General features: G+C 36.5%; 1 protein-coding gene across 1 annotated transcript in view; it reads left to right on the top strand.

Moving 5' to 3' along the window:
• VPS13C (vacuolar protein sorting 13 homolog C) overlaps positions 1-27,101 on the top strand; it is a 67,654-nt gene that overhangs the window by 26,902 nt on the left and 13,651 nt on the right. The window contains exons 33-67 of the mRNA XM_079318227.1: positions 556-860; positions 1,103-1,250; positions 2,018-2,126; positions 2,577-2,710; positions 3,158-3,314; positions 3,996-4,075; positions 4,863-4,922; positions 5,913-6,078; positions 6,980-7,096; positions 7,612-7,715; positions 8,123-8,290; positions 8,705-9,009; positions 9,372-9,516; positions 10,377-10,533; positions 11,343-11,473; positions 12,400-12,566; positions 13,087-13,325; positions 13,538-13,767; positions 14,198-14,290; positions 14,473-14,838; positions 15,779-15,868; positions 16,283-16,438; positions 17,416-17,674; positions 18,459-18,616; positions 19,033-19,154; positions 19,396-19,690; positions 20,408-20,797; positions 21,434-21,538; positions 22,083-22,247; positions 22,598-22,726; positions 23,316-23,449; positions 23,682-23,808; positions 24,697-24,932; positions 25,235-25,385; positions 26,446-26,586. Coding sequence (XP_079174353.1) covers positions 556-860; positions 1,103-1,250; positions 2,018-2,126; positions 2,577-2,710; positions 3,158-3,314; positions 3,996-4,075; positions 4,863-4,922; positions 5,913-6,078; positions 6,980-7,096; positions 7,612-7,715; positions 8,123-8,290; positions 8,705-9,009; positions 9,372-9,516; positions 10,377-10,533; positions 11,343-11,473; positions 12,400-12,566; positions 13,087-13,325; positions 13,538-13,767; positions 14,198-14,290; positions 14,473-14,838; positions 15,779-15,868; positions 16,283-16,438; positions 17,416-17,674; positions 18,459-18,616; positions 19,033-19,154; positions 19,396-19,690; positions 20,408-20,797; positions 21,434-21,538; positions 22,083-22,247; positions 22,598-22,726; positions 23,316-23,449; positions 23,682-23,808; positions 24,697-24,932; positions 25,235-25,385; positions 26,446-26,586 — 6,039 coding nt within the window. The remainder of the gene's footprint in view (positions 1-555; positions 861-1,102; positions 1,251-2,017; positions 2,127-2,576; positions 2,711-3,157; positions 3,315-3,995; positions 4,076-4,862; positions 4,923-5,912; positions 6,079-6,979; positions 7,097-7,611; positions 7,716-8,122; positions 8,291-8,704; positions 9,010-9,371; positions 9,517-10,376; positions 10,534-11,342; positions 11,474-12,399; positions 12,567-13,086; positions 13,326-13,537; positions 13,768-14,197; positions 14,291-14,472; positions 14,839-15,778; positions 15,869-16,282; positions 16,439-17,415; positions 17,675-18,458; positions 18,617-19,032; positions 19,155-19,395; positions 19,691-20,407; positions 20,798-21,433; positions 21,539-22,082; positions 22,248-22,597; positions 22,727-23,315; positions 23,450-23,681; positions 23,809-24,696; positions 24,933-25,234; positions 25,386-26,445; positions 26,587-27,101) is intronic.

Genomic DNA, 27,101 nt, shown 5'->3' with positions numbered 1-27,101 from the left:
TGGAAATAGAGAAAAACTTCATGCTATTGTGATAGTTTGGGGGTTTTATGTTTGCTGCCCTTTCCACCCTAGCAAAATTCTGAGTTCAAACACATCAGAGCTAACACTAAAGGCAAATCTTTCTTCAAAGTAGGTGTCATGATACCTGCAAATTAACCAGTGTAAGTATTATTGTGTTTGAGTACCCTCATGATAGTGTTTTCAATAAAGCAGCAGTGGGCTTCCTCTCATTCAATAGGTTCTTTAATAGGAATTTAATAGTATTCAAGGAGGACAAGAGGGGCTTTCAAAATTGTGTCCCTACAAGCTAAGGAGTCTTGTAGCTAAGAAAAGGAAAAAAAATAGAGATGAATTTAAAATAAGAGGATTGCACTGGTTAGTACTTCTCTGACCCTCTGTTAGAGGTCATGACAAAAAGTACTCAGTTGTCTTTTCCTATGGAAAATTCAATAGATTAGGCAACATAATTGGTGGATGATGATTTAAAATAAAAAACTAACCTAGAGTAAGAACTGTTTACAGACCTTTCTCCTTTCTTTTCAACTGCTTTTCTAGACTTTCTTGAACAACTTCCAGACAGCCAAGGAGACACTGAGTGCTGCTACAGCTCAAGCTGCAGAAAAAGCTGCTACCAGTGTGAAGGACCTGGCCCAGAGGAGTTTCAGGCTTGCAATGGACATCCACGTGAAAGCACCAGTTATAGTCATCCCCCAGTCCTCCATTTCCCCCAATGCCATTGTGATAGATCTTGGCTTGATTGAGGTTCAGAACCAGTTTGTCTTGGTGTCCTCAGAAGGCAGTTCTCTCCCTCCAGTCATTGAGAAAATGGATGTGCAGCTGACAAAGCTGAAACTGTCGAGGTACAGTGACGTACTCTGTAGAATGTTAATGTTCTTGCCTAGAAACCATGGGTGGTGCTAGTGTCAAATGTTTGGTATTAAAATACTAGCTTATCTTAGAGCAGTTATATCATTAATAAAATCAGAAACTGTTCTGCTCAGGCAAGTGTTTGGTGCTACATTTGAGATTTTAAGATTTTCAAAAATCTAACATGTGACTTCCATCTTCCCAACTGTTTCTTTTCTCCTTTCTGTGTTTCAAGGGTCACTTTGGAGACAGATTTGTCACATCCAGATATTGAGATACTTCACCCTATTAATTTAAGCCTGTCTCTGAAACGAAATCTCTCTGCAGCTTGGTTTCACAAGTTACCAGTGGTGGAGGTCACAGGGTATCTGGATACAATGAATGTAAGTTTTGTGAGAAGGTGCTGATAATACTGTTAGAGCAGCCCTTAATCTTAGTTCTGGACACAAAGGGACAACAAGCTGCAAATTTTCAATAGTGTGGAGTGATTTCAGCAATGTAACAGGATTTAACCCCACCTAGATGAATGTAGTGATTTGAAAGAATCATATAAATGGTTTTGTGACCAGTTCTCTGAGCAAGAATTTTTTAAAGAATTTCTTTAAAATCCTTTAAATTCTTAAAAATTAAATTCTTTCATTCTTTAAATTTAAATTCTTAAAATTCTTATTTAGTTTTATTACCTTTAAAAATGGAATCTTCTTGAGAAGAGCTTAAATTAATGCAAATATTTGCTTTAGTAACTGCAGCTTCCTACCTTCCCATTACCCTTGAGTGGGATACTTGTTTCTTGTATTTTATGTCCTGTGAAAGAAAGTACCAGGGACATCTTGGGTGAAACTGAAATTAAAATACCATGAAGGGCCATGTCATTGACTGGAGTGTATTAAAAGCATAGGTACATTAAATGCTGCAACATATGTTAATACAGCACTGGAGGTCAAAACCTTTAATCTTCTCAGACTTCTACAATAAAAAATAATTTATTTTTGAAAGAATTTAATTTTCTTACTGAAGGGATGATTCTGCTGACAAAATAGCTGTAAATAAGCACTGTTCATGTCAGGAAACACTGTTCTGCTTTGTTAATAGATGATAAATTCAAGGAACAATATGTTTTTCCTGAGAATTGTAATCTGCAATTTTTTAGGTTGTGTTAAGTCAAGAGGATTTGAATGTCTTCCTCAAAGTGTTGACAGAAAACCTGGGTGAAGCAGAAGAAACTCAAACAGAGGCAAAATCAGTCCTGCAAAAGGAAGGTCAGAGATGGAATTGTGGAATTTGTCATGAATACCAAGTGTGCTTGCTTTCAGGAGTAAGGAAAAGCATTTATTGTCTGGAAAGCAAGTGTAGCTCTGAGAGTATTATGATAAGCTGAGTGCAAGTGATAAACCCTTTAATTTTGCAAGGAGAGTGTTCATACTTTGATACCTCAAAAAACTGGAAACATTATGAGACAAAATTTGATAATTGTGTTAGCTGTGTTATCAAGGAACCAGCAAGGTATTGAGATATCAGAGTCATCTTGTTGCCAGAACATTTCTGTTTCCTTTTCATTCTCTGAAGTTAAAGGCTCTGATTATGGAAATGTTGCTAACTTATCTTAGGTGAACATAATCCATCTAAATGAATAAAGGAATTGGATGTGTTTCTTGAGCTAAACAAATGGTGTCAATTTCAAAAGTTAAATTATATGTTGAATGTTCCAGGTAAAATGAAAGAACTGGAGAGATTGGTTTTGATACAGGATAAGAGTGTTCCAGAAGGAATGCTGTCTGAGAAGAGAAAAACACCATTAAATGAAGATGTTATCAATATGCTACTTAATTTTGAAATCAAAGAGGTATGTATCCATCTGTACATCTTATTCTATCTGAACCCAGTCCTCCTGGAGTGACAGATGTGGTTCAGTTGAAGCAGTGATCCTGTAGAAGGGTTGAATTTTCCTTGGTGGAGCATCTCACAATGGGATGATGTAATTTTATCAGTCATGCAGTGAGATTCAATGGCCCATTAACAGAAGATACTCCTTTGGTGGGAATAGGGTCATAGAAGAGATAAAGAACACTTCTCTCCCTGGTTTCAACAGATAGTAATAGAATACTTATTTTTAGTCACATCTTGCATTGCAACCTGAGACAGTCTTACAGGGTTTGTTTATAAAAATGCAAAATGTCTAGATTAATATTATATTTCACATTTATCTGAAAAGATAATGCCTGCCTATAACTGCTGAACATCTGAACAGCTTTACTGAACTATTGAACTTATTTCCCTTTCCATATTCAAGGTTGTCATAACCTTGATGAAGCAGGATCAGAAGGAGAGATATCCATTACATATTTTAACTGTGCTACAACTTGGAACCAAAACCAAAATTAGAAATCATGAACTGGCTGCAGCAGCATATCTGAAAAAAATTACAATGAGATGCACTGAAATGAATGGTAAGTCTTCTAGAGACCTGACACAGTCAGTAGAGTGTGTGCAGTTGGAGTTATAGCCAGAGGATAAAATGTCCTAAACCAATAGTGGTGGGGCAGGAATGTGGGAAAGGGTAATTTAGATAGAATTAGTCTGTTTTACCTGATTCCAAGTTTTACTGCCATTGCTAGAGTTAATGTATTTGAGTGAGTTGCATACTTTGAGCAGGAATGGGGTTCCTGAGAAGTGTTCCAGCTGTTCAGTGTGTTTTGGTGAGCTGCTGATTCTGTGCTTTGTGACCAGTTCTGGCAGCACTGCAAATGCAAGTGCTTCCTTGATTGGTCAGGTAACAATTCAAACTGACTGTGAAGTGATAACTGAAATAGCCATTTATCCAGAGTTGAAAAGTAAGGTTTTGAGTGTGAATACATGTAGGTAGGAATACAAAAAACTTTCAAAAACTTCAAAAAACTTTTTGAACCTTCAAGAGCAAGCTAAGTTAATTTTTACTAGTTTAATTTAAAATAAAGTGAATGTAGCATTTCACTAGATAATGCTTCATGTGCAGCTCCTCAGAGAAATTAGCTGTTTACTCTTTCAGCAAGAATAGTATGTAATTAATATGCAATGGAGAATTAGCTTGGAGGCATTGGAGTAAAGCTTGTGAGTGGAAACACTTCACATTTTTATTTCTTTGTTTGCAGACTCAAAAGGAGATCCTCTTTGCATTCTGAATTCCTCAAGTGACACAGATGAACATCTTTTGAAAATGGAGTATATTAAGGTTTCAAAACATTTTCAGTAAAATTACATGGGGAGTAAAGTAAGGCTGCCATACTTAGCCTGTAGATTTGTAGCTAAAACTTAGCCAGGCTTTCTCCCAAATCTTTTTCAGTTTAGCATTTCATTTTATTCTCCACTGCTTCCATATAGTGCTTGTTTCCTAAGTCAATGCTATTACTGAAATCACTAGCAAGACAAATATTTGTTGGTGTTCTGTGTGTACAGCACAAATGAGTACCTTTGTGAAACTTAACAGGTGTGATGGTCTTTGCCTGTGTAAGTGAAGAATGACTTGACAGGTGACAAAAGTCACATTTGAAGAGTGACATGTTGGTAGCTTAAAAAAGACCTTCAAAAATTGCATGAATACTTGGGCTCCTCAACACTCTTATCTGGAATGGCATAATTTACATAGTGAAAAATAAATTAATTTGTACTGGCAAAGTACTAAGCAGAAATTGATCCAATTTAAATAGATTCTAGATGAGAGAAAGTTTTGTAACTAGGCAGGTGGATTTTCACAAAATACATGCCATGAAATGTCTCTGAGCAGAGCACTGTGAGTGCCTTGTTCTGTTAGTCTTGCTTGTGCCTTATTTGAAGAACTTGTTTGTTTGGGCTTCATCACTTTCCTCTGTTTTCTTGTGCAATTGGAATAATTCTTGTGTTTGGGTTAAATTCAAATAATTCAGTTAATAAAGTTATTTGTAATCATTATTAATTATTGACTAATTTAGTAGAGACTGACCATGTCCCTTTTCTTTTTTTTTTTTTTTTCTTCCCTTTAGGCTGATCCTGATGGACCAGACTTTGTTACTACTTACCAAAGCACTAAGCAAAGCATCAATGTAAGTACTGGATGTATTTAATTTGTTTTTTATTGAAGAGAAAACAAAAAAGGGAACAAAACCAACCCAAAAACCAAAGCCCTGACTCTCATAATTAAAACCTACTGCTTTATATATAACTATTTAAAAGACAAATCCAGGTGGGGAAGAAAAGGATTTTTTAATGGAAATATTTATTGTATTAATTTTTTTAAACTGAAAACTATGCAGTTTTTGCTATTTAGAAAAATGTCCCAATGCATTTTAGCTGAGGCCTTTAGCATGTGCTTTGTTTCTGGACTGATACACTGAGGAGAGAAAAAAAACCATGGCCTTGTGTTTCTGAGCTTTTAACAGTAAAATTGAGATGTGAGTTGAAATGTCCAAGCAGCATTCTCAGGGGTCTTGAGTGCAATTAATCCTTTTACCTGTCCTGAAAACAACTATTTATAAGTAATTTCCCATGGTTTTAGTGACTTCTGAAATAAGCATGTCATTCTACTTTTAAAATACTTCCTTTAAAATAATATTTGTGAGTCAACCTGCTTCTTGATGGCCTTAAGCAGAGTAACTGATGCTAGTTTTCACTAAGCATTGCTGGCAGGAGTAGTTGCTGCTCACATACTCCCTTTTCTGATGGCAAATTTTTAATCTTAGTGGGATTTTTTGTTGCTGTTGTACTGCATCTACTAAAGTATCTTCATATGTGTTTCTGAAGTTGTCAGCCAAAGTGCTGAATGCACTGCAGCAAGAGTGTCCTGCAAAAGGCATAACCACATGAGGCATCAATTTTTAGATTTGCACAGTTCCTCTGTAGATGATGTAAGTTCCCTCATCTGTTCTGGAGCTTGTACAGTGTGAAGTTGAGGGGCATGGAGATAGAAGAGCCAATACTTGTGAAATTGAGCAAGAGGCTTTTTCCCTTGGTTCTGTGACAGCAACTCTTGAGTAGATAGGGTATGAAACACTACTAAATAACAATATTCCTTTGTTTCCTTGCCTTTGTTTTAGGTCATCTTTTCATGTTTGGATATAGTACTTCACACAGAGGCTTTGCTTTCCATCATGAGTTTCCTCACCTTCAGTCTTCCATCAGGAGGTCTTCCCAGTACAGATAAATCATCAGACTGTAAGCCTCAAATGAAGGAACAGGGAAAAGGAAACACTCTTAGACCAGGTAGTGTCATATTACTAAGGCTGTACTTTTGTTGTTTAACAACATCTCACCTTCACTTTCAAGGGATGTTATTTCAGATGACCTCATTGCAGTTTGTTTGGTGGAAAACAAAGCATGCACAACTGTAAATGGGGAGAAAATAATCTTAATTAAAATCAGACACTCTTCTGTTGCTTAATTTTACAAATTCTCCTTGCTCAATATGACTTTTTCTTGAGTGGTGGTCAGATTTTTCTAATGAAAGTTGAATAAATGATGTGTGCAGCCTTTCCAAAGGTTTAGTGTCACAACCATGTAGCTTTCCAATCTGAAGTCTCTAGAGAGTGCTTGCATTACTGCAAATAAATATGCTTTTGGGGAGGCAAGGAGAAGTTCTGAACTGAAGGGGTGGTGTATTTATTTTAATTACAGGTCTTTGTAGCCTTTTTGCATGGAAGCTCCTGAATATTTGATCAGATCCTGTGTTGTTGATTCTTGTGCTTGTAGTGTTGCTAGTGAAATTCAATGTTTTCTAATTCTAAAACTATTGGGATTGAGTCTAGTGGCTATTACATTTTGTGTTTGTACAGTGTTGCTGCAGCTAATGTGCCTAAATTGGCTTTGGTACTTGACACAGAGAGAAGCATTTCTCATGTGAGACAGTGTTTTAAATAATGCACTGTATACTGCATTCAGCAATTGATGCATGAAAACTAGGTATTAATGAGGTGAAAAGCCATCATCTTGATCTTAATAAATAACTTTTTTCATGTTTTGACTAAGGATTATAGGATCTTTTAGGGTCTGAGTGCAGATTGCTTTTGAACAGTTCATATATGTACAAAACTACTAATCTAATATTTGTTTTAAACAGTGGGCTTGTACTTGAACTCCTTGTATGTCTCTTGTGTTTCCTATGCAGTGTCTGATGATGCAGCTCATGATGATGTCTGTGAATTAAAAGTCACTGCAAAGCTAAATGCATTCAGTATTACAGTGTGTGATCAGACCTGTAGAATTGCAGACATTAGAATACGAGGTAAGGGTTTTATTTTAAATTTTAGATGAAGCTGGCTGTAGCCAGAGATTGGCTGTATCCCTCCATTCACTTCTGTGTGTGCACTGCAGGTGTCTCTAACATGTGTTTGATTGTGTGAAATGATCTGCAAGGAAAAAAAAGGTTAACTCAAAAAATGAAGACCATTTCTAAGTGTAGTAAAATTAAAAGAAGTGAAGCCACTATGGTTTAGGTAACACAAACTTCCATTTTTAAATAGCTAGATCCTAGATAATGTTGGGGAATTGTGCTCTAGTCTTAGAATCAAGTTATGTTGGCAACTTTGTCCTGTGCAGTAGGGCCCTGACCTCTCTCAGGCTCAGCATTCGTTGTTACATAGCAGAAGGCTGGATTCTAAGCTGTTATTATTCTTTGTATTCAGTAGTAAATAATTCAGGGGGATTGGTTTTTTGTTTGTTTCTTTGTTTTTAGCAGAAATGTTTACTTAGAAATTTGTTGAAGTGCATTTATTGCCTTCTTTCTTTTGTTTCATTTAGGAATGGATGCATCTGTGGCTATGAAGCCTAAGAAGATTAAAGTGTTCTCCAGACTTGAGGACATTGTAATTACAAATGTTGACCCAAAAACAATCCATAAAAAGGTGATGTGTTGACCAGATTGTAAACAGCTGAAGAGACCCATTTCTTTAAGTGATTTAGTGACAGCACTGTTGTTTAATTTGCTGTGTTACAGAATGCAATGTATGGTGTAGTATTAAGCAAAATTTATTGATTAATTTTCTTCACCTCAGAGAAGAAAAACTTCCATTTAATATTTAGTTCTATTTGCACTGGTATGTTTAATTCTGAGTAGCATGGCTTAAATATTAAATGGGCTATAGATAAGCAAGTGAGAAGAGGCATATACTATAAAATAGGTCATTCTGTTTCCTTTTGTGCCTGCCATGTGTCCAAGTACTGCTGAAAAGTTGCCATTGATCTTGTTGGGGAAATATTTTTTGTTTCAGAAATACCTGGTGGCATTAATGATGTGGACTTAATCTTCTAGGCTGTCTGCATAATGGGAGAGGAAGTGTTTAGATTTCACATGTCACTTTATCCAGATGCTACTGCAGGGGAAGCCTACACTGATATGTCAAGAGTGGATGGTAAAATGTCTCTGAAAGTGGGCTGCATCCAAATAATTTATCTACAAAAGTTCTTTATGTCTCTCTTGGTAAGACATTAAAGTTTTTTTCTTGACCTTGAACTTTTTAAAAATGAGATAAAAAGCAATCAGCTCTCTTTGACCTGTACCTGGTGGAGAGCTGATGTGCAAACACACAGAAATATTTTACTGAAGAGTTACCACTTAAGTTGCTTTAGAGAAGATTGCCAAGGAGAATGATGACAAAAGAAGTAATGAATGGAGCTGATAGCTTTAATATCTTCAAAATTAAAGTTAATGTGTAAGCTTATTCATGATTTTAACCTTTTTCTCTTTTGAAATGAGTATGGTTGAATTAGGAGTTTCGTATTTCCACCACAGGTGTTAATTTATCTTAAATTTACGTTTTGCCTGTGGCTTGCCTTTTTCTGAGAGCCCTATTTGTTTTCATGGAGCTCTTACATTTTTGAATTCTCTTAACAGAATTTCCTGAACAATTTCCAAGCTGCACAGGAAGCCCTGACTGCAGTCACTGTCCAGGCAGCAGAGATGGCTGCTTCCAGCATGAAGGACTTTGCCAAAAAGAGCTTCCGCCTTCTGATGGATGTCAACTTGAAAGCTCCTGTCATAGTTGTCCCTGAATCTTCAGCTTCATGTAATGCTTTGGTAGCTGATCTTGGCTTAATCAGAGTTCAGAATGAATTCAAGCTGGTGTCTTCAGGTGAATCTCCTCTTCCTCCAGTTATTGAAAACATGGATGTACAGCTGACTGACTTGAAGTTATCCAGGTAAGCATGGAGCTTTTTCCTGGGTTGAAGTGGCTTTGTAAAGGAAAGTGTGTCCATGTTCTTTGTGCAGTGTTGTTCTCTTATTTGAACATGGTAGGCAATGAGAACACACTAAAACCAAGCAAAAACCAAGATAAGTTTAGAAGTGCTTTTAGATAGAGACACAGGTGCACAGTCTCTAAACTTTCTTGGAAAGAGAGAAGTGATAGCACAGTAACTTGAGTGCATACATGGGTGTAAGTGCATATGAGCTTATTCTTAAATTAATTATGCCTGTAATTTTGCTAGATTAATATGATATTATTTGGTATTCTGCAACTAGTCAACATTTTTACTCTGTTACTTCCACTGTCTTTTTTTAGGTGCATTATATCCACAGATTCACAACCAGATTCTGAAATTCTGCGTCCTGTGAGTTTGACTTTACTGGTCCAGAGAAATTTAGCAGCAGCATGGTATCATGAAAGCCCAACAATTGGTATCAAAGGAGACCTAAAACCAATGCAGGTATCATCACTAATAAGAGCCATATCAAAAGTCACATGGATTCTCAGAATACTCCTCAGCTTAGTTAAGGAGCTTGTAAACTCATTTCAGTTTATGTCCTTTACAGTATGTTGCAAGACTTCTAGCTTGATCATCCAGTTTACAGATTTGTTAGAATTTTGATACTGTATAATGAGTAGTTTTGGTTTAGCTTCATGCAAATGGAATAAAATTGGGTTTTATTTTTCTGGAGATCCATTGGAGCTATCCATTGACTCAACAGTCAGTAAAATCATTCAGGTTATCTATTGAGTTACCATTTAAAACAAGACTTAACAATTCAAATTCTGTCTGTGCTGTGGCCAAATATTGCTGAAGCACAGAGAAAAAAGAGATTTAAAGGAGCACCAGCAAAGTTAACCAAATGTAGGAAAAATATTCTTACACTGTGTGCTATGGGTTAAGTGGCTGCATCCTATCACTTAGTATTACTTGCTTTTTTTGTGATTCTATGATGTTAGGATTAAATCTTTGAATGTCTACTGAATGGCAGTTTTCTGTTCATGTTTTTGGATTACTGAATTGTTGAAAAGTGCTTATATTTATCAATTACTAACATTTTTAATAGGCAAAGATCCTTTACAAGTCTAGGAAGTGTTTATCATATGGACTGTTACTTCTTGTTGTAACTCCTGTTTATCACAAGTAACAAATGATATAGGAAGAGTGGGCAAATAATATAGATTGTTTTGAACAGGATAATTTTGCCTGTCCAGTTTGTTTCTGCTGGAAGCAGCCCACTGTTTCTCCTCAATGATTGCATAGTGTGTTGGAAGAAATGCTGTCACCAAAAATGAACTTGTGGCTTTATCACTTTACAGATTGCACTCAGTGAAGATGATCTAACTGTCATCCTGAAAATTTTACTTGAAAACCTTGGAGAGGCTTCTTCCCAGCCAAGTACTGTGCAAGAGAATATTGAGGATGTGCAGATACCTAAAAAAGGGAAAGCTCCACATGAGTCTGGTGGTTCTGGGGGTATGTTCAATTTAAGGGCTAAATGAATATGAGTAGGCAGAGGGATGTTTCCAAATTAAAATATCATATTTTCCTGAAGCATAACAAATACATTGTATACTTGAAAAGTTATAAATAAGAATGTATGCCCTTACATGGAATGTGAGCTTCTGATGGTCAGAAGCTCTTGTGATGTGTATTTTGTGATTCATTTCTCATACAATGGTATTCTTCAGTTTATATCCATCACTCTTCTAAGTGCATGTGGTTAACAAAGAAAAAAGCCAAATCACATACCCTAGGATGTTAATGCACAATTATAACTATAGAGGAAGATATTAATGCTCAAATAATCTGTCAGTGTAAACAGTGCATGTCTCTGGGTGAAATATTGTAAACACTTTGCCAAAATCTATTTTTTCCCCAAACTTAACATTCTCAATGTCAAAAAAATTGATATTTAACCAATAGTTGAATTGGTCTACTGTGAATAGAAACTGAAAGGAGGAGTAGGGCAGACTCCTTGAGAAGACTTGGTACTTCATGTTGTTCTTCATTAAAGTGAACAAAGAACTTTAGTAGACTAATGACAGCTCCTTTTAAGGTTCTAAACCACTCTGTGCTAGATAATTTTAGTATGCACTGGATACAACAAAATTAAAAGTGTGAATTATTTTGAATAGTTAGCTGGATTTAGAGCTTTTCCTATTTTTGTGATTTTCTGATCTTAATTTAGAAAAACCCAAACACCAAACCAACCAACCAGAACTAAAGGCAACCAACAACAACTGTTCAAAATAAATGTAAAAATATCTTCTTTTCACTGACAGGTGCCATTGTTGATTCTGGACCAAAAAGTGTTTCTGCAGTTCAGTCTTCTGTGGAATGTTATACATTGCTTAAATTTGACTTCAATTTTGAGTCCCTTTCTGTAACTCTCTACAACAGTGACACAACTCAGGTTTGTGACAAAGCTTTTACCACACAGGTGGGGTGGGTGGCCAAGGCTTCTCACATGGACAAATCTCAGGTCAGAAAAATGAAGTTAAATCAGTTGCATTGGCTTTCTAATGGAGCTTTGAGCTTTCTTGGGCAGACAATGTTCTTAAGAAGAAAGTGTGAGCATTTCTGAAAGTCACACTAAAAATATTACTAAATCACCAAAACTACCCAGCATTTGATTTGGTCATTGAAACTTTGATTCCAATTATCCAAAATAAAAATGAATTATTTGAAAAGCAGAAATTGTTGGCTCAGACAGTGAGTGCCTCTAGAGTTAGTAAGCAGGTCCAAGTTGTATATGGCCCATAATTTCCCCTTGTATATCCCCAAGTGTGAGCAATCATGGGCATCCTCTCTGTGCTGAAAACAGAAGAGAAATATATGAAATGTTGCCTTGTTTTTATGACTTAATAAAGTCTGCTTTGTGTACATGTGAAGGTACTTGCTTTATATGTCTTTGTGTATAGTGAAAGTTACTTGTATATAATTTTTAAGATATTCTTGTGCAATGAGCATCATAGGGAAGAAAGACACTGTAATGGGATAACATTTTAATTTCAGTGTTGTGCAATTCTCACTTACTGCTGAGGTGTTCTTGTAGATGAGTTAGTATGATGAGAGTGGAGGGATTCAAATAGATTATCCTTCACTCATGCATTCTGAACAACTGCTGGCAGTGTTGTACAGAAACACTGCAGCCCTGCAGGTTTTTTGTTTTCTCAGTGAGTTTTTTGACCTATTTTATATGAGTGAAGACTAATGACAGTGACAGTCTAATCAAGTCCTCCAGTTCATGGATGACAATGCACATGGCTAGCAGCAAGGGAGATGCCTCCTAGTTTTGTTCTGTGATATCTGAGCTTGCACTGTGTCCTTGTGTGGCAGAGTCAGCTTTCAGAGCACAGTGACAAGCTGCGCCTCGGGGAGCTCCGGCTGCACCTCATGGCATCAGCAGGGCAGGTGTTCTCAGATGGCTCCATGGATGTCAGTGTTCAACTCAAAGCATGCACCCTGGATGATCTCAGGGAAGGAATTCAGAATGTGACTGCAAGGTAGGTTTGAATGCATCAGAAATTAAAAAAGCTCCAGCTTGTGAGGAAGGTTTTTTTCCATGCTCTATACTTCACGTGGAATTGATAAAACTCTGCGGTGCTGTCAGTTGTGGCCTGGAATACTCTGTGCTTAAGGAGTGAACAATGTCATTTTATTAATATTACAGAAGTTTCTACTCTTTTATGTTCATTTCTCAGGTTATCCAAAACATAATGAAGTCTTGGAGACTGGCATAATACAGTAAACTGTAGAACAGCTGTATGGAGGGCTCCCAGCCTCAACTAGACAGTGATTGTTATGTGCTGCATGCATGCTTTCAGGAGTGTAACACACTAGTTTTAAATTGAAATGACTCTTCTGCTAGAAAAGCCTCTACACTCTTATTTCTGGAAGAAACACTGCTTGCTTGTGTAGTAATTCTTCTTTATAAATGGCATGGGGAGAAAAAAATGATGGTACTTATGCATATTTGTTTTCCTAGATCTATGTTTGAAATGTTTCTTATTAACCTTTTTCCAGAATGATAGACAAGAAAGATGACACAAATGACATTTCTATGATTGATATAAGATATAAGCAGGATAAAAATGGAACTGAAGTTGTTGCTGTCCTGGACAAGCTGTACATATGTGCTAGTATGGAATTTTTGTTGACAGTAGCACGTTTTTTCATTAAGTCAATGCCAGTATCTTCAACTGAAGGATCTGCACAGTTCCAATTAAAGCAAGTTGCTTCTGGGAAATCCAAGGCAGAAACAGGTCTGTGGAACCAATTTCCACCCACTTCCATTTCCCTCCTTTGCAGATTTCATTCTGAAAATAACTAATCCAAAAGTTTTCAAGATGCTGTCTTGTTATCAGACTTAAAATTAGTTTATTCTTCAGAATGTGTAGATTTACCACTGGCAGTAGATAGCTTTCTTCTTTCTGATTTTTATATTCAAGGTGGATTTTTAAACTTATTTTCACAGAAATATCTGTACGGCCAAACATGACAGTCAAAGCTGTGATTATGGATCCAGAAATTGTATTTGTTGCTAATTTGACCAGTGCTGATGCTCCTGCCTTAAAAGTTTCCTTCCAATGTGACTTTTCTCTGACATCAGACAGCCTTGCACAAAGGATGACTGCTCAAGTGAATGCTTTCAAAGTGTTGGCCTGTCCCTTTCTCAAAGATAAACAAAACAAGAATGTTACCACGGTAAGGAATCCAGTGTTTCATGAGGAAAAAAAGTTACTAGAACTGGTGGCAGGTTTGTTCCTTAGCTGGAATATCTATAGCACTCAAAACTCTTAAGTTTTCATATGATTGATTATTCAGAAGAGAGGAGGAGCCTGTGCTATTTAAAGGTGAATCTTTTATCAGTAGTTGCTGTGCATTTGTAAATGTGTTGGGTTTTTTGTTTTGTCTGGTTTTTAAGCATTATGTCAGGAGCTTTTATTTCACTGCTTTTAACCTTCCAATACAAAATGGTGTTTGTTGCACTATATGTATTATTTTTACTCTGAAACATGTTGGTGCTTCATGGGGTCAGTACTCCTTTGGCCTGTGGAGTGGAAAAAAATATGAGACCTTATGAGAAGGTTAGATTTAAGAAGTCACCTTAGTAATCAAATTGTTTTTCTCTCAGGTGTTATGGCCATGCTCTTTGGTCATGGAAAATATGGTGCACACTTCAGGGTTACACACTGTGGCAGTAACAATGGAAGAACTAACCATTAAGGTAAGATTATTAAAACTGTCTTTGAAAGAACAGTTATGTTTCTCAGGCTGTGTAGCTTGGTTTTTGTTGCCATGTGGATTTTAAAAAAATTAATAAGTTGCATCTCTTAAATTACTTTTCATGTTTACTATTTCCATTTATAATTTATGCATTTTAATAGAAGATTTTTTTCTTTGTTCAAGATATCACCAATAATTTTGAATACTGTTGTGACCATTATGGCTGCTCTAAAACCCAAAACAAAAGAAGAGGATTCTAGAGGAGCAACTGAAGTTTCTGAGAATTTGTGGCAAGTGAAACCTATAGATGAGTGCAATGCTTGGTTTCTTGGTGTTGACATAGCCACAGAAGCAACAGAAACTTTTAAGGACCATGAACAAATTCTGAAGCAAGAGAAATTTGATGTTGTGGTGAAATCAATTCAGATCACCTTGGAATGTGGTCTGGGACATCGAACTGTCCCTTTGTTATTAGTGGAATCTGCATTTTCAGGTGTTCTTAGAAACTGGTCCTCACTGATGGAGGTCACTGCTGATACATCACTGGAGGTATGTGGGGTCAAACTGTTAGTTTAAAACACTTTTAGGAGTTCAAGTAACTCCTTCATACACTTTATATGTGCTGAATTAATGATAGGTTTAAATTGTAATGCTTTCAGGAGCTCTTTAGTCAGGTGAAGTAAGCATAATGTGCTTTGTACAGAAAGTTGGAAGTCAATAGATTTTAATGGTGGTTGCTATGTGAAATTTTTGCACATTCAAGTTCAAGTTGCTTGAATATTCACATTTAATTCTTATTGCCCCCCTTTTGTTTGTTTCTCCAGCATTGTGTTTATTGGTAAGGTAGAAGTTAGACTCTTTGCAGAATGAGATACCATTCCAAGATAATAAAAGTCTCTTATGGAGACAGCATGTTAAAATTTCATACAACCAGATGTACAGCTGCTCTATGCAATACATTTACTTGTAATTTTACCAAATTGCCTCATTCTTCATTCTGTAGCCTTTTTCAATTGCCAGGTGTGCATATCATGGTGGAGCTGGGATGTTTAATTGTGTACCTCTGGGAAAAGCCACTGTGGTTCCATGAGGGATGAACATAATAGCTGAAAGGGAAAATCCACAACTATTGAGTGCACAGCTTCTATTCAGATTTGCAGTGATGGAAGCAAAGTACTTGTGGCATTTAAGTTCCTGATCTCAAAGTCATTCTCTCAAAAAGAGACTTGATTATGTTAATTGAAAGTGTTACAAAGATATGGCATTACCAGGGTGCTTGGTTCCTCTCAAAGCAAGCCAGAGAATGAACTCTTCAAAAATGGTGTAATTTGTGAAAGTTAAATGATATATTACATTTCTATGTATTAGTTTTGAAGTTAATACTAGACCTCCAAAACATGAAATGAAGATTTATTGTTTTCTTACTAATATTTTTCATAATAATTGCATTGTATTCAGATACCTTATTTAATTTTGATTATTTCTTTAGGTTCATTATTACAATGAAACCTATGCAGTGTGGGAGCCTCTTATTGAACGAGTCCAAGGGGGAAAGAAGCAATGGAATTTAAAGCTGGAGGTATGTAAAGATACTTGACACTAAGTGAAATGGTTTGAATAGGCAGCTATTAAAAATTTCTTAGAACCTTTATGGGGCATTGACCTTTTGAATGCTGTTGCTTGAAGGAGCTATGCAATTTTACATGAGAAAAAAGCATCATTCTTTAGAGATCTTAACATTTTTCTTAATAATGGGAATTATCAGTGCATGGACACAATGAAATGTGTAACCATGCAGAGAAGAAAAACTAACTTGCCTTCTATGTTGGTGTAAAATTTCCATGTTTGTTTAAAGCATCTGAGATTTATAAGGCAAAGTAGATATTACTTTGTTTGCAAAATTGTCAAGTGTAAGTCAAGTAATTTTTCCTGTTTTAACATAGGAGAAAGTAACCTATAGGTTTGGAATTATCTAATAAAATTTTTCTTTTAGATGAAGACTAACCCTGTCCAGGAGAGAAGTCTGCTTCCTGGGGATGATTTCATTGTTATTCCTGAGCCCCAAACAGCAATTAACATCTCTTCAATGGATACAATGAATATAACAATATCCAAATGTTGTCTTGCTGTTTTCAATAACCTAGCCAAGGTAACCCCAGGTGCTCAGTTATGTACTTCCATAGGAAATTCTAAATTTTCTTTGTTTTGAGAACTGTATTGGCTGCCACTCAGTGGCTGTTTTGCAGCTCTGACAAATGTTAGCTGGAAGGGCTGAGGAGTTTTACTCAGATGACTCCTTTAGGCCCAGCAGAAAGGTGGTGTTTGCTTTTGAAAGAAGTAACTTCTGAGTTAGAACCACAGATATGCCAGTGCAGGACTTAAGGAAGTGTCAGATGTGCAGGTTAAATGAACATGAAATGCTCTAATAAGCTGTTTCCTGCAATACTCCTGAAATACTAAAGCAGAAATTTACTTCCTTTCCATATTTTCTGCTTAATTGGATACTAAGAAAAGTGTGCATGCAGGAGAAAAATGTCTCATGTGTTAAAAACACTTTTTACCCCTGCTTGTCATGTGATAGTAGGTGTGTTCATGAATGGATGAGGCTGCTGGTCCCTCCTTTTTTACTGGGGTGAAGAAATTTTGGTCACTAAATCAAGCTGTTTTTACAGAATATGACTTACACCTATTTATTTTTCAATTCTAAATGAACAGATGTTCTCTAAGTAGTTGCTGATGCTGCAAGTCTGTATTGGGTGTAATCAAACCAAAGTTTTTAAGTACAAGTTGATTGAATTTGGAGCTTGTGCATGTTACATCTCCTTGTGACTTCAATGTCCCAAATCTTATGTTTCTCTTACAATCTAAGATTTGGAAAAATTCTCTGTGAGGATCATGAATGCTTATTGTAGCATCAACATTTGCAACAAATCACAGAATAAAATTAAATTCTCTGGAAGTAACCTGTACTTGCCTGAAATGCTACTATAAAAAACAGAGGTCTTGATGTATATAATTCCTCCCCTCTTTAAAATGGTAATTGTTGGGAATTGTCTTTTAAAACCCTTACAGATATGTTATTGTGGCTATTTTTGTATGACACACTGTATATGTTGTTATTTACAGGCATTTTCAGAAGCAACTGCATCCACCTTTGGCTATTCCTTTAAAGAGACACCACCTTTCACAGTGAAAAATGCCCTGGGTGTTTCTCTCAAAGTGCTTCCCAGCTCCAATTTTCGGGTAGTGGGTGAAAAAGAAAACATCAATGAAATAGAAACTGGTCAGAGCATGGAACTGGAATACTCTGGTTTTGAGGCACTCCAGAGAGGAAGGTTGTCTGCACTGTACAGACAGGAAAGCTCTGTCTTCTCTTTAAATTTAGGTATTGTGCTAATGAATACTCTTTGTTCTGGCTGTGCATGGCAGGGTGAGAGTTACATTCAATGGGATAGAAATTCTGGTCAAATGCATTGTGTTGGAATTACACAATAAATTTAATTTGATGACAATTTTAAAACACCACAAAATAGATTCTGGACTTCCTAAAAAGATGGAAAGTTCCTCTGCTTCAGTTTTTCAGAATGTGAAGAGAGTAATATTTTTCCTACCCCTTGGGAGAACTGGAAGACATTCTAGTGGAGTCATTGATAGACCATTTTAGAGGCCCCTGTGACATAGGCCTGTGTGTTCTAGCTGCTGTTAAATAGGATTTCCATTTCTCCTATCCCTACTTTTATCTGGCTTTCTGTAGTTACCCAGCTACTTGAGACCAGTTATGATTCTGTGTTTTTAGCTTTGCCAGGAAATGTTCCTAAGAAAACAGGTTACAATAACTACTAATATGTAATCATCTGAGTTTTTCCCTTTCCATCACATCCCATATGAAGGTACTTGGCCATAATACAAAGCTTGTTCTGTTTTCATTAACTCAGCCAACAAATACCTTTGATAACTGCTTGCAGTATAAATCATCCTGTAAATTTGTGGAGTTGAGGAGTATTTAGACCCTAAAACTTGCCTTCAGTGATACTCTAGTACCATTTAAGTGCTTTTGCACTTGATGCTTTGGTCCTGGTAGTTGCTGAGTTTTGAGCAGCTGTTCAAATAGGAAGTAGTAATGTGCTTTGTGCTGCTGCTAAAGATGTTTGTCTGTTTTTCTGGGTCAGAGCTTCAGGGATATCAAGAGGCACTGAGCATCCCCGTGGCCAAGCCTGGCCGCCGCCTGTACAAGGTCAGGGATGCTGCAGATCACCTGGACTCCATTGTCGTGCAGGTGGATGCTGTGGAGGGAAATAAAGTCATTACTGTGCGCTCCCCCCTGCAGGTAAAAACCCAGCCACACATCCCAAACCTCTGACTGCACTGCTCTGCAATCCTCACCTTCCTTTTCTTCCTTAATGCATTTTTTTTGAGATCGTGCTTTTTCTGAAATGTTACTTTAAGGCCAGTTACTAAGTGTTTTGTTCTATTTGTTACATGAATTTTCCTTTGGTTTTCCTTTTTCTGTTTGGTTCAGCATTGGGGATACTTTTATGCTATGTGATATTTTAAGTGTGTTTTTCAATTCATGGGACTCGGAGTTTTCTCATATATTTGTGTTTTAAGACAGCTCAAGTTTGTTTTTTAGAGGAATTTTGGTTAAATCGACTAATGTTAGTTTTCCTTGTTGCTACTGATATTTTTCCTTTAGAAATTTGTACCATAGAAATATAGTGAAAAATTAACTCATTTTGATTCTAGATCAAGAACCATTTTTCAATTCCATTTGTGATCTATAGCCTGGCTAAAGGCTCCAAGGTGCTGAAGCCAGTTGGAATATCCAAGCCAGAAGAAGAGTTTCATGTTCCCTTGCATTCATACAGGTATGTTTTCTCTGCTTGGTAGGGCCAGACTCTGTGGCACTGATGCACAGATACAGCATTAATTTTGAAACCTTAATGTGCACGTAGAAGTCTTCCTGACTGGACTAAAACTCCAAATTGCCATCTTTATTAGGGAATTAGTGTGCTACCAAACTTCAGAATATCAGCCATGACTCTAAAACTGATGAAGTTAGGTATGAGTGCAAAGCCATTGTGTACAATTCCTGCTCTTTTCTTGTAGGTGCCATCTGTATGTCCAACCAACAGGAATATTTGAGGGTCAGTTCAAGGAGTCTACAACTTACATTGCCTGGAGGGAAGAGTTACACAGGAGCAATGAAGTCAACTGCTTGTTACAGTGCCCAGCCATTGAGACCAGTTTCTTGCCTCTAATAATCAGCTCAACAGCTGTACCTGATGAACTAAATTTTGTTTCAAGTTCTGTAGAGGAGTTGGATCCTGCCTACATTATCCACCTTTATCCTACACTGACTGTGAGGAATCTTCTACCCTACTCCTTGAGATATTTACTTGAGGTAAGTTACTTTATGGTTTTATTTGTTTTGCTTTACTTGGTTTTAAGTAAGAATACATTTACTTAAAAGTGAAGGTGAATGTAAGTGTGGAAGATGCTGAATGTTGGGGTTTGTATTTTCTATTGTAAATTAATCAGTTCTCAATGTTTTGGGGATTGTTTTAAATCTGAGTGTACCTGGTCAGCTCTGCCTTGCTTCTTTAACAGGAATCCTGTACCAGATTAGTTTTTTTCTTTTATATTCTTCTGAGATTCTGTTTGTATTTTGTAAGCTGTCTTTAACTTCACAAGAAGAGATCTGTAAGTTCTAGAGCTTTTTTTTTCTATGTAGAAAATGCAAATTCTCTCCATTCTAACACTGATTCTTATGACCATTGTGAGGTCTTGCTTGCACAAATTGGAAGAATATTTGAAGGATGCTACACAGACCGTTTTCTTGTCTGTTTAGTATTTTCAGTATGTAATATTTCTTCATTAAGGCTGAGTGATTTTAGTAAATACAACAGGTTTGAGCATTTAGAACCACCATCTTTGTTCTGTAAAGTGCTGTTGATCTCAAGTTATTTGCAGGATCAATCTCCAGTGAAAGTGATTGGAGATGAGGACATGCTGAGATATCTGAAATGTACATCCTACAAGAGAATAAAATGCTGGTTCTTGAACCCCTGAATTTTATGTCTTGAAAACTTAACTTTGCCTTCTCTAATTTTTGCTACAGGGAACTGCAGAAGCCCGTGAACTAACTGAAGGAAGTGCTGCAGATGTTTTTCATTCAAGAATCAGTGGAGAAATAATGGAGCTTGTGTTGTTAAAATACCAAGGCAAAGACTGGAATGGCCATCTTAAAATTTGTGATGGGATGCCAGAATTCTTTCCTGTGCGCTTCACATCTCATTCTGCCTCAGAGATGACAGTGGATGTTCACATCCATTCCAGGAGGGTTGGGACTCATATGGTTTTATCTGTCTTCAGTCCCTACTGGATTATCAACAAAACTTCCCGTGTTCTCCAGTACCGAGCTGAAGACACCCACGTGAAGCATCCAGCAGACTACAGGGATATTGTTTTGTTTTCATTTAAAAAGAAAAATATCTTCAGTAAGAACAAGGTATGCCAACTTTACATGGCAGTCTTTAGGCCATGCTCTGAGGGGGAAAACACATACACATTTTATGTAAGGAATATTTTAATGTGCTTTTAAGTCAAAAGGCTTTAATTTGGCTGCTGCTTTCTTTGGTACTTTTGAATTTAAACATATACATTTAAAAACAGGTACATTTGAAATGCACACCATAAACACGTTCCTTTTGTTTTGATTTTGGTATGATGTGAGGTTTACATGGTCAAGTGAAGAGAACTGCAGTAGAAGTGTTTTTTGACCTAACAATAGTTGAAGAAATGGTTGAAAAACAGTGTTGATTTGATTATTTCCTTCCATCTCTTCAAGACCAAGAAATTGTGATTTTTTCCCATCTATGTGGGCTGTCATGAGTATGAGCCAGTGAGGATTACTCTTTGATACCCTTTACTATAACATCTTCCCCAGAAGTTGATCACAGATTAAGAAATCAGAATATGAGTAATGATACTACATTCTTAGGTTGTCCTAATATATGGAAGATGTTAAAAGCACAGAAGTGTTGTCTTTACATTGCTAGGTAATATAATTGCACACCATAATGCATTAGCTACAGAATGAAAATGAGTTTACTGAACCTCTTTGCCTGTTGTTTTTTGTGTGTAGATCCAGCTCTGTATTTCAACTAGCACTTGGTCCAGTAGCTTTTCCCTTGATACTGTAGGCAGCTATGGATGTGTCAGGTGTTCAGCTAATAACATGGACTATCTGGTAAGATATGCCTCAGTGTTTTATGAAGTTCTCTTTGAGTTCTTTTGGCTTGACTTATTTTCTACACATATGTTGTATTCAGCTGTTTGAAAACACAGTGATGAACATGCATAGTGGAGATAATTGTTCACAATTGTTTGCAAGTGTTTAGATCTGTGCTTCTGATTCAAGACTACATTTTCACAACTAAGCAGAGTAAAGAGATGTGGATAGTTGTGTTTTCATGTAGTCTTTAACTGTTTTCTGATTATAATAGTCATTTTAAGTTGTCATGATTTACTCTAGAGGGGTTTCTGATGGGTTTTCCCCACAAAAGCTACAGCTATAAAATGCTGCTGCTAAGCCTTTCAGTTTACTCTTGTGTTAGTTGTGTTGCATAATCTGCTGATTTTCCTGCATGTTTGGTGCTTTTACTTCAGGTGGACAGAACAGGAGTGTTGTGTTAGGCTTCATAATTACACTGATGTTGGCTTTTCAATTTTTTCCATCATGACTTTTCTTCTTAGCTTGTTGTTGATGATTTGCTCAAATTCTTGTTCAACAGGTTGGAGTTAGCATCAGAATGAGCAGTTTCAACCTTACCAGGATAGTTACTTTCACTCCATTCTACACAATAGCAAACAAATCATCTCTGGAACTTGAAGTTGGAGAAATTGGTCCTAATGGTTCTCTTCCAACTAATAAATGGAATTATATCTCAGCTTCAGAGGTAATGTTTCATGTTTTTTCCTTTTCATGTCATTGTAGACAAAGAACTGGTGTTTAGGTGTCACTTAAGGGAAGAGCAGTTCTCTGATGGAAACTGTCTCTTCTGGTGGCATGAAATCAATGTTTGACATCCCAAGGGAACTTGAACAGTAAAGGTTGCATATACTGGTGGTACATTTATCAACTCCTTCAGTTTAGGTAACTTAGTAGATGTAGATATGTTCATCAGGAGATACTTGAGTAACAACTAAGGCATGTGAGAGAGCCACACAAACCAGTTTGTTTTACTTCTGGGATGTCATATTGAACATATATGGAATGTTAAAATCATGAATATTTCTTGTCTTACAGTGTCTTCCATTTTGGCCTGAAAACTCATCTGGTGAACTTTGTGTAAGAGTAGTTGGCTATGAAAGCTCATCCAAACCATTCCTGTTTAAAACCCAGGATAATGGTACTCTTCTGAAACTGGAAGAATTGGTGAGACTGACTTTGTGTAGTCTGTTGTTGATTCTTTATTTTAGCTGTATGGTAGCTTGACTCAATGAAATCATCAAGATCAAAACTTAAGGTACAAAGTTATGGGTACACTGCATGTCATTCAGTTCTGTTGCATAAAAAAAGTTATGAATCAAGTTTGCAGTGTTGTTAATGTTTTCATAGTTGTGTAGTCAAGTTGATTTACTTGTGACAAGCTTCTAGGAAATTAGATTTTTTTGCTATTAAGTTACAAAGGTATTAAGTTACAAAGGTAACTTAAAGTTACTGCACCTCTGACATCAGGGCTTTTTGCAGAGGGTGTGTCTTGGGTGTCTGCAATTTGTTTAAATAGGTAACAAAAATGCATTCTATTTTAGGATTTCTTGATAAGCTATTACATGTTGTTAAACTGATTTGACTTAAATGAAGAATATTATATTTTCAGAACTCACTCTAGCCTAGCATTAGGGAATGTGTTTATAAAGGTACCATATTCAGTAGAGTCTTTGGATATAATGCATATCATAGTTCTAACTTGAATTAATGCATTAATGAACAAATATTGGGTTTTGTCAAACTTCCTCTCCAGAATGGGGGCTTGCTGGTAGATGTGAATGTCTCAGAGCATTCTACTGTGATAAGCTTCACAGATTACCACGAGGGAGCTGCCCCAGCTCTGATTGTCAACCATACTCCATGGGACTCTCTCAGATATAAACAGAGGTATGTGAAGGAAACAATTCACTGTTGCTTGTTAAACTGAGGGATGTCCTGGTTAAACATCACCAAGAGCTGGTGAACCTACAGCTGGACTTGTCTGGTTAAATAAATTAGGTCCTTCATGTCTCACTGCTGGAGGGGTGGAGTGTTTAGTACTGGGGTTTGTTTGCACCACTTCTATCAGTGCTTTTAACCACTGAATGCTGTGATTTTCTCCTTTGTTTTTAACCTGCAGTGGATTACAAGAGGAAATGGAGTTGAAACCAAGGCAAGTATGCCTCTTTGCCTGGACTGATCCAACCAAACCCAGAAAATTCACTTGGGGCTACTCTCAAAGTTTTGGTGAACATGACCTACTTAAGGTAAAGTTTCTAAGGGGAGAAGTAAATGCTGAACCTATTTAGGATTACTCCAAAATTGAAACTATCTGGGAGAAAGCTTCCTCAGTAACTCTGCATCTGTCTTATCCTGTAGGAGACTTATAGGTACTGTCAAGGAGCAAGATTTTAGATGTTTTGATAGTCCAAGGTGTCTGTCTTTAATTAGCTGCCAATTTGCACCATACACTAAATGAATTCTTCTGAGATGGCTTGATTTGTCTGTTCAGTAGCAGAGAGTTAACAAAACTGAAAAATATTACTAGGTAAAAGAAGGGACAGGAAGCAAACTTGAGTTTCAGTTGTATTGGAAATTAGTTTCACATACCTGAACTCAGACAGAACCAGTTATAGTGTGCTTTACTGTATGAACACTTCCTTGGGTTAAATTTTTCACATTTAAAAATGGTTTTAGTTTAAAACAAATTTCCTTACCATATGAATATGATTACATTCATGATTTGTTGGGGCTTTTGAGAAAAGGGCTTTGATTATCTCAATTTTGCCTTACAGATTAAAAAATATGGAGTATCTCCTTTTGAAAAGCAGAGATCTTAGTAGTTGTCAGCTTTTACTGTTTCATGCTATATTATTTATTGCCTTCTTCTGCCATTACTAAGATTCCAAGCCTTTTGCTTTGCTCTGAAGGCCTTTGTTTCCTAATGACTTTTAATATTCTAGACCACAAGTATTGCTGGAATGTTTAGTCTATGAAAGGGGGGAAAAAAAATATCCCAGCTTCTTTCAATGCGGTGAACTGAGCAAACAGGAAAAATACTGACTTCTGGTTTGTTTTGCCTATAAACTTGCTTATAAACATAGAGCAACAGCATGGATTTTCTCATGTAATATGCTTTTTTTTCCCTCACCCAGGATGACTGTGGCCAGTTCCCCTACAATGCAAATACTCAGATTCACTGGGTGTCTTTCCTGGATGGTCGGCAGCGGGTGCTGCTTTTCACAGATGACGTGGCATTGGTTTCTAAAGCACGACAAGCAGAGGAGCTGGAGCAACCTGATCAAGAAATAAACTTGTCAATCCACAGTCTTGGACTTTCTCTAGTTAACAATGAAAATAAAAAAGAAATCTCTTACATAGGAATTACTAGGTATTGCATGTGGAAGTGTAAATATTCCTTCGAATAACCAAAATTTGGCAGGGTATTGTAATTTTAGCAATAGAGTTGAAGGGGATATGTTTCAAGTTAAAATATTTTTAATTAAAATAAAGTTTTGCATGTACTCCTATTGTGGAATTAGAACCAATAGGATTTAACTGCCTCCTTTTCCTAGTTAAGATATAATAGGGTTTTTTGAGCCTGAGAAATTAGAAAAATATATTTTACATGGTTTGCATGCATAAGAAACTATAAGTACTTTGAAATTGTTAACTTTATTATTTGTCTTGCAGTTCTGATGTTGTTTGGGAACGGAAACCAAGGCAGAAGTGGATACCATTTAATCAAAAACAAATAAACCTGTTGGAACAAGCATATCAAAAGTATCTCTCCAAGAGTGCTTTCCAAGGTCGTGGTTGGCATAAACTGGACAGCAATACTGAGGTATGTATTGAGTTTCAGTGTTTAAATGCTTAAATACAGAAGAAATATAACAGTTAAAACAGATTTCTGGTTTGATAAATTGGAACAGATGCTATGTAAAGAAAAGGAAACAAGAGGCAAGATTTTTATTTAAATAGTTACACATTTTACACAGTAGGATGGTTTGTCTTGTGTTGATAGTGAGGCAGTACTGAAATATTATCCAGGCTTGTATTATGAGGTAAGAATTTCAAAGGATTTTTCTTTTGTATAGTAGGAAAGATTGCTTGATGTCTGCATGTTAGTTGTGATCCTATATTTGCAGTATATACCCTAAATTCTTTCCAGAAAATTTGGTTTTAGCTTCTTGATAAGGTGCAGGTCCCATTACTTGATGTGCTAAAGGAGTCTGTTATGTTCAAGGACTCTTGAAATTAATCCACTTACCTGACTTAGCCTTTTCAGACATTAATTGCACATATCTGTTTTCCATGCATAAGAAGTGTATTCAAATGGTTAAGTCCAATACAACCATTTTATAGTACCATAGTCAAGCTTGTTTCCTATATCATTCTTTCATTTGAAAAACATATATACCCTTAACTCTTTGAATACTGAAGTTTTGACCATTGCAGTAGTGCATTTATAGTACATAGTATTAAATATTTTATCTATAGGTCATTACATTTCACTCTCAATAAAGGAGACCTTTATACTTCTGCTTCTCATAACTTAAAAATTTCAGCATAGGGGAAAAACATCAGCTGGGAAAAGTCATCTCCATATAAATATCTTTAATTATGCCACTGTAATATATAACTCATGAAGAAATAGCTACTTAGGTGACAGAGAGGTTCATGCTTGGGACAGCTAAAGCTGCAATATAATGTCCTTGTCAGACTAACTGATGCTTTTTTCACTACTTTCCATGTAGTTAATTAGATGGAGAAATTCAGTAGCCTTGTCATCTGATAATGAGGAAAACCACAGACTTCATTTGCTAGTCTGTTAACTAGTAATGTGCTATTTTATTGTTTCCCAAATTAAACTGTATCTTGGCTCTGCTTTTTTACATTTGCAGGTGAATTTCAGTAATTCTCCGATGGAAATGCGCCTCCCAGTCAGGTGCAGCATCCGCCGTAACTTCCTGTCAGGAATTCAGGTGGAATTCAAGCAGTCACCTCACCAGAGAAGCTTAAGGGCTCAGTTGTACTGGCTGCAGGTACCAGCCTTCCTCTGCTTTCAAAACCAAACAGATGCATTAAGGCTTTTTTCATTTATGTGAAGAAGTATCTCCAGATTTTATGCATGTGGTGCTTTGCTCGCTACGTCAGAGTTGCAGGGGTGCTGTGATGGAAAAGTATTGCAGAACTGTAATCCCAGGATTTTTTGTGGAAAGAAATCCACAAAACTGTGTGCTAATGTAAAGCAGGGTGCTGTGATGGAGTGTTTTAGTATTTTAAAACAGACCTCAACCTTTTTCAAAATTGGTTTTCTGTAGTTTTTACACCAAAGCGTAGCATTATTCTGCATCTAGGGGTTTAGAGACCTTTAGTACAAAAACTGCCTGTCTGATGGGAAGTAGAGAACAGACATTTAAATATTCTAAAATAGTATGCAGTAGTGTATCTATTAATTAATTAATGTGCAACACTTGCAGCAGATCAGCATAGTCCAGTCAGTACTCATACTGTTGCTAAATTTGCCAGTAGAGCACTTTAGTGGGTATTAGTGAGA

The sequence above is a fragment of the Erithacus rubecula genome (assembly GCF_903797595.1).
Source record: "Erithacus rubecula genome assembly, chromosome: 14".
Classification (NCBI taxonomy): Eukaryota; Metazoa; Chordata; class Aves; order Passeriformes; family Muscicapidae; genus Erithacus; species Erithacus rubecula.
This window is presented reverse-complemented; position numbering and strand designations above follow the sequence as displayed.